Here is an 11,090-nt window from a genome sequence, read left to right as displayed (position 1 = left end):
ATCATGAGAAACGTGGGCTATATGAAGCACAAGCTGGAGTCAAGATTACCGGGAGAAATATCAATAACCTCAGATATGCAGATGACATCACCCTAATGGCAGGAAGTGAAGAACTAAAGAGCCTCTTGATGAAAGTGAAAGAGGAGAGTGAAAAAGTTGGCTTAAAGCTCAACATTCAGAAAACTAAGATCATGGCATCTAGTCCCATCACTTCATGGCAAATAGATGGGAAACAGTGGAAACAGTGACAGACTTTATTTTGGGGGGCTCCAAAATCACTGCAGATTGTGACTGCAGCCATGAAATTAAAAGATACTTGCTCCTTGGAAGAAAAGTTATGACCAATCTAGACAGCATATTAAAAAGCAGAGACATTACTTTGCCAACAAAGATCCGTCTAGTCAAGGCTATGGTTTTTACAATAGTCATGTATGGATGTGAGAGTTGGACTATAAAGAAAGCTGAGAAGCTGAGCACCAAAGAACTGATGCTTTTGAACTGTGGTGTTGGAAAAGACTCTTAAGAGTCCCTTGGGCAGCAAGGAGACCCAACTAGTCCATCCTAAAGGAAATCAGTCCTGAATTTTCATTGGAAGGACTGATGCTGAAGCTGAAACTCCAATACTTTGGCCACCTGATATGAAGAGCTAACTCATTTGAAAAGACCCTGATGCTGGGAAAGGTTGAAGGTGGGAGGAGAAGGGGATGACAGAAGATGAGATGGTTGGATGGCATCACCGACTCAATGGACATGAGGTTGAGTAAATTCTGGCAGTTGGTGATGGACAAGGAGGCCTGGCATGCTGCAATCCATGGGGTTGCAAAGAGTCAGACATGACTGAGCAACTGAACTGGACTAAATGATTAATGATGTCGGGAATCTCTTCATGCTTACTGACCATTTGTATATCTTCTTTAGTGAAATGTCTTTTAAAATCATTTGACTATTTTTCAGTTGTGAGGCATACATGCTTGAAGAAAAATAAAAGTTTGATGTGGTATAGAATGAGATGAGGCATGAAAATTTTTAAAAATCTTCTGAGACTTAAGTGAAGGAAAAGAAGGGGATCATGCAAAGATTTTATGGAAGTAAAGGCACAGGGAATAGCTAAGGCTATGAAGAAAATCAAAGATGGTAATTGGATAAGGAATGACTAGAAAGAGGAGCCACACTAAATAGGGTAGTCTCTGAAGCCTCTTTGAGGAGTGTCATTTAAGCAAAGACCTGTCAGCCATCTTCAGTTCCATCTTCCCCTTCATCCCTCTTACACACTTACTTGACAAGTCATAGTGATGCTTTACCTCAAATGACCTTCTAATGCATAAGCTCATGATTAGGATGGAGAGGGGAAGGGAGGCATATATTGCCTTTTCTTCACAATGGGAAAAAGGAGAAAATTCTTACAAGTGGAAACTTGATACAACTGTCAAAATACATGGAAGAAGCTAGGTAAATTGTGAATTATTATCATGATTTTATTTATTCTGAGACAGTAAAAGCTATGTTCTTTCTTTAAAAAAATTAAATATTAAACTGTAAGTCTTAAAAAATGTTATCAGTGTCTGAAGGCAGGTCCGATAACCATTTGCCAACAGGTACTACTGGTTCAGGACCAAGGACAGCATTTCAGTTTTTCTGCCCCCTCCCTTCATTTTATTTATGTCACGTGCATGTGTACTAAGTTGCTTCAGTTGAGTCCGAGTCTGTGCGACCCCATGGACTGGGCCCATCAAGGCTTGTCTGTTCATGGGATTTTCCAGACAAGAATACTGGAGTGGGTTGCCATCCCCTCCTCCAGGGCCTCTACCCAACCCAGGATCAAACCTGTGTCTCTGATGTCTCCTTCATTGGCAGATGGGTTCTTACCACTAGTGCCACCTGGGAAGCTCTATTTATGTCAACTCTCATTTTTTTTTAACATCTCTACTGCCAGCACCCCAACAGTGCCAGAGAACGCTCCATTCCTACAGTGTCCTCCATTCTACTGAAGTTCACCCCACAAATAGGATGCCATTAGTTATATGCTGTCTTTCCCTTCAATACTTCTTGCTTACTTTTGTTTTCAATTTTGGTAAAATACAACTGATATAAAACTTACTATTTAGCCATTTTTCAGTATATAGCTCAGTGACACCAAGTACATCCACCTAGACATACTTTATCTTCTCAAACTGAAACTCTCACCCATAAAACAGTAACTCCGCATCTCCTTCTCTCCCTCAGCCCCTGGCAAACCCCAGATTCTACTTCCTGCTCTTCCTCTAACCCTGATACCACCACCACTTTTTATTTTCTATTCTGCATATTAGTTTTATTTTCTATTCTTCAGATTTCCACAGAATAGTTCATTGATAGCATAAGCATCGACCCTAGTAATTATAAATGCAAATTCTCAGACTCTTGATCTACTGAACCAGAAATTCCCAAGTGGACTCAGTTCTCTGCAGTTTAACAAGTCCTTCAGGTGATCCTAATACTCATTTCCTGCAGGAATTTTCTGCAATAGCTTAACTGTTGGCTTGGGGGAGCTGGGTGAAAGTGAAAATCGCTCAGTCCTGTCCGATTCTTTGCGACCCCATGGAATATACAGTCCATAGAATTCTCCAGGCCAGAATACTAGAGTGGATAGCCTTTCCTTTCTCCAGGAGATCTTCCCAACCCAGGGATCAATCCCAGGTCTCCCACATTGCAGTCAGATTCTTTACCAACTGAGCTATTAGGGAACCCCTTGAAGGGATGATTGAATATAAAATAAGACTTGGTTTGAGGCTCAGACCATGTAGCCACAAAATGCATTTTAAAGAAGTCCTGTGGCATGATTTTCCCAGTGGGTCCCAAATATTGATGCACATTATAATCACCTGGAAAGCTTGTTTGAGAACGTACAGATTTCTTGTATTCACATTAGACTTTCTAAATCAAAATCTCTGGGGTGGGATTGGTACTTTGGCTGCCCTAATGATTCTTACCTATTTGTTAGCAGCATGAAGGATAGACAGACACACATAAGTCTGGAAATCAGAAAGTAAGTTGGGATTATGGAAATACTTCAGGAGGCAGAGGCAGAGGGCCTATAAAGGGGCTGGAACCAAAAGAACAGAAAGATGGGAAAATCAGTTGTGAGAATGTAGTTGATAGGACTTGGTGACTTAATGTTAATTGATATAAATCAGTCACAGTCTTTAAAAGAAAAAAGGTTAATGCTTTAATGATTCAGAAGGATCTGGTACTTTCCTTTCTATGTATTCTCTACTATGAAGCAACTACATCCAGAAGAGAGTTACACTGTCGGGCAACAGGCTACAAGTTAGTTGTTCAGTCGCTAAGTTGTGTCCGACTCTTTGCAACCCCATGGACTGCAGCATGCCAGGCTTCCCTGTCCCTCACTATCTCCTGGAGTTTGCGCAAACTCATGTCTATTGAGTTGGTGATGCTAGGTAACCATCTCATCCTCTGCTGCCCCTTCTCCTTTTGCCCTCAATCTTTCCCAGCATCAGGAACCTTTGAACAATGCTGGGCAGTTGAAAATACATGTATAACTTTTGACTCCTCAAAAACTTTTACTGATAGCCTGCTGTTGATTGGAAGCCTTACTGATAACATACACAGTTGATTAACATCTATTTCGTATGTTATACTTGATATATTCTGAATTCTTACAATAAACTAGAGAAAGTGTTATCAAGAAAATCATAAGGGAGAGAAAATACACTTACAGCACTGTACTGTATTCATCCATACCATAAGTTTCTGTCATCTGTTTACAAAATGAATCATCTGCCTCTATCTACATCAATATTGTCTTGTATAATACAAAACACTGTAGGTGTTATACATATTACTAACACTAGACATCAAAAATGAAAAGGTAATGTGAAAAAGAAATCCATACGTGTTTATAGGTATAAAAGTTTCTGCATTGATAATGAAGTAGCAGCAATATGATGGCTTTATTGCAGACTGGTGTAATCAATACAAATGCTTCATGATAGCCTAGCCTATACACTCACGAATGATCAATATAAAATTTTTATAGCATACAGTGTAAGTCACTCAGCCGTGTCCAACTCTTTGTGACCCCGTGGACTGTAGCCCACCAGGTTCCTCTGTCCATGAATCCTCCAGGCAAGAATACTTGAGGGGTTTCCACTTCCTTCTCCAGGGGATCCTCCTGACCTGGGGATTGAACTCCAGTCTTCAACACTGTGGGCTGACTCTACTGACTGAGCCACCAGGGAAACTATTATAGCATACAGTATTACAGTCTTATTCACAGTAAAGTATTGGAAACATTGTTACATTAAAAAAAAAACTTACCTGTGATGCTCTGCTGATATGCAGTTTCTCTGATTACAAGGGAGAGGCATACTGTATGATTAAATTCTTTGAAAGAAAAATTATAAAACAAAAGCTAATACACTATTCACTTAATATGAAATATCACTCACCTTATGCCTATGTAAGGATAGATAGAACCTTACATATCTTTATGCATTCATGACATACCTAAATTTCCTAATTTTTTGATATTTCTAACCTACAGTTTGTCCAAAAGTTTTTTCAAATTGTTGCAAATTTCCAAAAAAAAATTCCAATATATTTATTGAAAAAAAAATACCACTTGTAAATGGACCTGTGTAGTTCAAACCCATGTTGTTCAAGGGTCAACTCAGTTTAAGTTCAGCCCAAGTGCCATATAGGGCAACGAACAGCAGATGGCACCTCTGTGCTATGCCTGAATTCTCAGCCTTTGAAGGGAACTGACCTCGGAATGACTGGTGCTAAAATAACAACCCTTCGGAGTGTCAAAGTGGGTCAACTCAATTTCTGATTTGAGGGGGATCTGGAAAAGGAGGGCTAAATAAAGAATCCGTTTTGTCCTACCTTTGTACCTGGCTTCTAATGATACCTTGTAGATTTTTTAATATTGTGGCTCCCATTCAGATTAATAAATTTGCAATCTGAGAAGGTCCCAAATGATCACTGTAGCAAGTAGAATTACATGAACTCAAGCAGGCTTGAGTTTAGGAAACAAAAATCCCAAACTTGGGCTGCTTTTCCATATGTCCACCTTTGAGCTCAAAAATCACTGCAGATGGTGACTGCAGCCATGAAATTAAAAGACACTTGCTCCTTGGAAGAAAAGTTATGACCAACCTAGGCAGCATATTAAAAAGCAGAGACATTATTTTGCCAACAAAAGTCTGTCTAGTCAAGACTATGGTTTTCCCAGTAGTCATGTATGGATGTGAGAGTTAGACTATAAAGAAAGCTGAGTGCTAAAGAATTGATGCTTTTGAACTGTGGTGTTGGAGAAGGCTCTTGAGAGTTCCTTGGATGGCAAGGAGATACAACCATTCCATCCTAAAGGAAATCAGTCCTGAATATTCCTTGGAAGGACTGATGTTGAAGCTGAAACTCCAATACTTTGGCCACCTGATGTGAAAAGCTGACTCATTTGAAAAGACCCTGATGCTGGGGAAGATTGAAGGCGGGAGGAGAAGGGGATGACAGAGGATGAAATGGTTGGATGGCATCACCAACTCAATGGACATGAGTTTGAGTAAACTCCGGCAGTTGGTGATGGACAGGGAGGCCTGGTGTGCTACAGTCCATGGGGTCACAAAGAGTCAGACACTACTGAGCAACTGAACTGAACTGAACTGACCTTTGAGCTTTTGCTGTTTGCAAAGTTTAGGAATAGCAAAAAGAAATAAAATCAAATATGGAAATAATGGGCAGGGCAGTTTGGAGTAGTAAATGAGGCAGTGGAATGGAAATAAAGGAGGTGTTATATCTCTTGCTTTTTGTAAAACTTCCTAGGAAAGTGTTAGGTAGGATACAGAATTTTACATATTTTTAATGTGCTTGCAATCACAAAAAATGGCATCACGACTTAGTGATTAAGAGGTGAAGTCTGGAAGCACCCACTAAAATCTAAAATTCTTCCACATCCTAGCTGTGTGCATGTGACTAAGCAACTTAATGTCTCTGCATGTCAATTTCCTCATCTGTACAAGGGAAATGGGGAAAATATCATCTCTCTATAATGTACAACATAACTAGTATAATTAACACTGATGTATATTATATATGAAAGTTAAGACAGTAAATACTAACAGTTCTCATCATAAGGAAAATAAATCTTTTTTAATGTTGTATCTATATGAGATAATGGAGAAGGCAATGGCATCCCACTCCAGTACTCTTGCCTGGTAAATTCCATGGATGGATGAGCCTGGTAGGCTGCAGTCTATGGGGTCGCTAAGAGTCGGACACGACTGAGTGACTTCACTTTCACTTTTCACCTTCATGCACTGGAGAAGGAAATTGGCAACCCACTCCAATGTCCTTGCCTGGAGAATCCCAGGGACGGCGGAGCCTGATGGGCTGCCATCTGTGGGGTCGCACAGAGTCGGACACGACTGAAGTGACTTAGCAGTAGCATATAAGATGATGGATGTTCACTAAACTTACTGTGGTAATCATTTCATCATGTATGAAAGTCAACTCATGTTGTATGCCTTAATCTTATATAGTGCTGTGATTCAGTTATATCTCAACAAAACTGGAAGAAAAAAATTAATATTATCTAATCAGATTCTTATGAGATTGGTCAAAAATTTTAAGGTACTTAGAAGAGTACCTGGCATGTGGTTAGCCTATCATAAGTACTTGAATAAAAATTTTTAAAGCAGCTTTTAAGTGATGGGACAATCTGTGATTTTTTTTTCCCTATTCAATTAAAAATATTTATTTTTTGATAATTGGGAAAAAGTTAATTTTTTTTTTAACCAAGTGTGCATGCTCGGTCGTGACTGACTCTTTGCCACCCTATGGACTGTAGCCCACTGAGCTCCTCCGTCCATGGGATTTTCCAGGCAATAATACTAGAGTGGGTTGCCTTTTTCTCCTCTAATGGGTATTCCTGATCCAGGGATTGAACATGCATCTCTTCGGTCTCCCGGCGGCAGGTGGATTCTTTACCAACTGCACCACCTGGGAAACTTTTTTTTTAATTTATTTTTGGCTGTGCTGGGTCTTCGTTGCTGCATGGGCTTTTCAGTAGTTGCGGCAAGGAGGGGCTACTCTCTAGTTGGGGTGCACGGGGCTTGTCATTGCGGTGGCTTCTCGTTTCGGAGCGTGGGTTCTAGGGAGCACGTGAGTTCAGTAGACGTGACTCCTGGGCTCGAGCACAGACTCAGCGGTTGTGCCACATGGACTTAGTTGCTCCACAGCATGAGGGGTCTTCCCGGACCAGGGATCAAACCCATGTCTCTGGCATTCACAGGTGGATTCTTTACCCCTAAGCCGCCAGGGAAGCCTGTCACCTGGGAATCTCTTTTAACTAAGAGACTTAGAGAAAAATCCATACTTAAAAAATCTCTCTTTTTTTGAGCTAGTTTATACATCTCCACCTTTTTCCGTTAATCTGCCGAACCCAATATTAGATATATCTTGGCTGTGAGAAATTTTGAGGTCCTCAGAGTTTTCAGAATTATTAAGTATTTTATTATTTATTTTTATTGTAGTCAGATATACATAAGTATTACCATTTTAACTGTTTTAAGTGTACAGTTCAATGGCATTAAGTATATTCACAATGCTTTGTAACAATCACCACTCTTTCCAGAACTTCATCATTTCAAACAGAAACTCCACACTTGTTAAACAATAACTTTCCATTCTTCCTTATCCCCAGCCCATTCTATTAACCTCCATTTTACTGTCTGTCTCTATGAATCCACATATTTGAGGTACCTCAATAGGTGGAATCATACAATATATATTCTTCTGTGTTTGGTCTATTCACTTAACATAATGTTTTAAGGTTCACCCATGCTGCAGCAGGCTTCCCTGGTGGCTAGATGGTAAAGAATCTGCCTGCAATGTGAGAAACCTGGGTTCCATCCCTGGGTGGGGAAGATCCCCTGGAGGGAAGGCATGGCAACCCACTCCAGTATTCTTGCCTGGAGAATCCCCATGGACAAAGGAGCCTGGCAGGCTACAGTCCATGGGGTCGAAAAGAGCCAGAGATGATTGATCGACTAAGCACCACATAGCATGTTGCAGCATGTATCAGAATTTCATTCTTTTTTATGATTGAGTAACAGTGCATTGTATGTATGCATCACATTTTACTTATTGATTTATCTGTTGGATTCATGAACTGCTTCAATGAACTATTTGTTATTGTGAATAATGCTGCTATGAATATTAGTGTACAAGTATCTGTTCCAGTCCCTGTTTTTAATACACTTGGGTATATACCTCAGGGTTAAATTTTTAGGAACTGTCAACTGTTTCCACAGTGCTATATCCTTTTACATTCCCACAAGCATCCAGCATTATTTTTTAATATGTTGGTCTTTTTTTTTTCTTTTAAAGTCAAACCTGGATTGGGAATAAGCAGCAAAGCTTAGAGTCCTGCCACAGCTTGCTGATAAGTTGCTAGTATCAACAATCTTGTCACATCACTTCCTAGACTAGAGTGATGTTTCTCAGTGTACACAGCTGAGACTCCCAAGGGAATCACCTAGGAGGCTTATTATTAATATATCTGTAGGGTCCTTGATGCCACTTCATATATGCTGAGTCAGCATCTTTGGAACTGAAGTCCCCTAAAATCATCATTATGCATGCTAAAACATGAAACTCAGAATCCTAGATTGTTGAGTTCTCAAACGCAGGGAAAATATCTGTCACTTTTGTATCCGTCACTGCCAAATATCCTGGAGATATTCAACATATACTTGAACTAATATTGCAGTCTAAATTTGCTTGATTGCTATGTACAGTATTCATTACAACTAAATTCTATCACTAAACAACTAGTTAGAAAATCTGTAATAGTGTAGTATGCCTTTCATTTGTATAGACCGTGTATCTTACCAGCTATGGTCTATTATGCCATCTTATGCTGCCAAGAATCTTTATTCTATATGTAATTTTCAGCTGAGTCCTTCAAGCTTTGTATCAGGGTAACAAAGGATATGGACTTGGAACTGGAAGAGCTGTCTTTGTGTAACCTTTGATAATTAAATCATAATGTCTAAGAATCAAGTTTATAATTTCTAGTATATGTGCTGCCGAAGCGAGCACATGAATCAAGTTTATAATTTCTAAAGGTCGGCAACATTTCCTATCAACTTCGCAGTGTTACTGAAGCTCAAATGATGTTCTATGTAGGAAAGTCTACTGTAGCAATGGCTATAGTTACTATGTGGCCGGATAATTTAAACAGAACAAAAAATATGTTTCTAAGTCTTCCTAAAGACCTCAAATATACTACTGTATCAATTTGCAGCTCTAAAGCATAGGCACACGAGGTTGGAACAGAAACACAGCACAAAAACCTTAAGTGGATGGAAAACATCCGTTCATTCATTCATCCCGTTTATCCAGCATCTACATTTATAACATGCTGAGCGTGTGTGAAAAATAGTGATTAAATAAACTCAAGTCTGTCCTCCAGAGATTTAGTTCTTTTGTGTACATTAATAAATAGCAAGCTGCCTCATTTCAGATCAAACTCTCTTTCGCATCAACAATAAGGTGTCCGGGATCCACTTCAAATTCGCGCGCGCTGTCTCTTTAACGCGTAATAGAATTCTGATTGCATCGATCACAGGTTCATTACCCTCTCCCAACCATCGGTCTCCCACCTATCTCGGTTACTACCCTCCTTCTGGTATCAAGCCGGGGGGGAGCTCAGGCGTTAGCAAACGTTGGCTTTGATGCGACACCTGATCCCGGGGCGTCCGGCTTGCCAGGTGGAGGAGGTCCGGCTTTCCCCGGCGCGGGCGCAGGCTCGGAGCTCGGCTGGCCACGCCTGGAGCGCGGGGTTTGACTGGGGCGCCGTTGTTGTAGTGACCGGGAGGCGCTGCCGCTCCGGGCGGACGGTTCCGGGAGCCGCACGGTCCCCCTTCCTACCCCGCCCCTCCCTCCCCCCGGTTCCCACTGCGGGCAGGAGCCGGGAGCTGAGCGCTCCCCCATGGCCTCCTCCCCGGTAAGGACGGGCTGCGGTGCGCCTCCCCGGCGCCGGTCCCGCGGGTTGGGGAGCCAGGTCTGGGCTACATCCGCACCTGGCAGGACATGGAGGCAGGAGTCCTCAGCCGAGTCCCGAGCCGCGAGCTCCTCGCCCCTCGCCCCTCGCCCCGGGGCGCCCGTGACTCATCCCTTGCCACCGGGGCACCGGGAGCGCCGAGCCCTGGCGGAGCCCCGGGCGCTCCTCCCCGAGTCCCCGAGCTCCGACCGCCCCGGCGGCCCCATGGCCCCCCAGAATTCTCTTAGGGTTTCCGTAGAGCGCCTGCGTCAGAATCACCTGGGAGGTTTTTGAAAAGTACCGAAGCCGGGGGCTCCGCCTCGCACCTGTGACCGCGAGCCCGCGGGCGGGGCCCCGGAACGTGCATTTCAATCGCTCTGCCCAGGTGGTCTCTGGTGGGCGCCCGGTTCTGGGCAGCGCGAGCGGAGATTCCGCCGGCTCTGCGCGCTGGGGGAGGCTGGTGCTCGGCGTACACCTCAGGAGCTGCGGCCCCCCACAACCCTGCACCGATGTGGGCGTTCCCGGGCCGGCTCCTGGAGGAGGGGACCGCGCTCCTCTCCGACATCCCCACATTCGAGGTCTGCACCTGCTTTCAAAACTTGACAACTTTCCTTCCCAGGAGGACCCGGTTCTGGAGCGTTACTTTAAGGGCCACAAAGCTGCGATCACCTCCGTGGACTTTAGCCCGAACGGCAAACAACTTGGTAAGTTTTCTTTTTGTATGTGTGATGAGACGCTCAATCGGTAGGAACCCTTGCTGCCCGTCCACGCTGGGTCCCCAGGAGAACCACCACTGAGGACCAATGGGTGGAATCGTGTTGAGAGCGGCCGAGATGCAGTCGGAGCCGGAGTGGACCCGAGCCCGGGGTCACCTTGGTGCTCCCGGCCCCACAGAGTCGCCCAGAGGCCTGGGCCTGGGCCTTGCCGGCCACTTGCCCGAACTAGCCACCAGGGGGAGGAAGTGGGAAGGGGAGGGGTTTGTCCTCGGCCCGGGGAGGGTGGGGTGTTGTTGGCTGCAGAGTTTGTGAAAAGTTGTGAGGCAGGC

At 43.3% G+C, this 11,090-nt stretch overlaps 1 protein-coding gene across 49 annotated transcripts in view; it reads left to right on the top strand.

The window, feature by feature from the left end:
• Positions 1–9,848: 9,848 nt before the first annotated feature.
• The window catches only part of POC1B (POC1 centriolar protein B), a 168,040-nt gene continuing 166,798 nt past the window's right edge, over positions 9,849–11,090 (top strand). For 26 of the 49 annotated variants that reach the window (XR_014083099.1, XR_014083102.1, XR_014083101.1 and 23 more), the window contains exons 1-2: positions 9,849–10,009; positions 10,665–10,749. Coding sequence is in view for 15 of the 49 variants with exons in the window: in XM_081594107.1 (XP_081450233.1) it covers positions 9,995–10,009; positions 10,665–10,749 (100 nt within the window). In the remaining 34 variants the exon portion in view is untranslated. Of the gene's footprint in view, positions 10,010–10,316; positions 10,750–11,090 lie in introns of those variants that run through there. The other 23 variants (XR_014083103.1, XR_014083115.1, XR_014083109.1 and 20 more) reach the window with 2 other exon arrangements.

Source organism: Giraffa tippelskirchi, chromosome 4 (genome assembly GCF_054371585.1).
Source record: "Giraffa tippelskirchi isolate mGirTip1 chromosome 4, T2T-mGirTip1v1.2.pri, whole genome shotgun sequence".
NCBI classification, from domain to species: Eukaryota; Metazoa; Chordata; class Mammalia; order Artiodactyla; family Giraffidae; genus Giraffa; species Giraffa tippelskirchi.
Note: the sequence above shows the minus strand (reverse complement) of the source record. Positions and strands in the feature narration are given on the sequence as shown.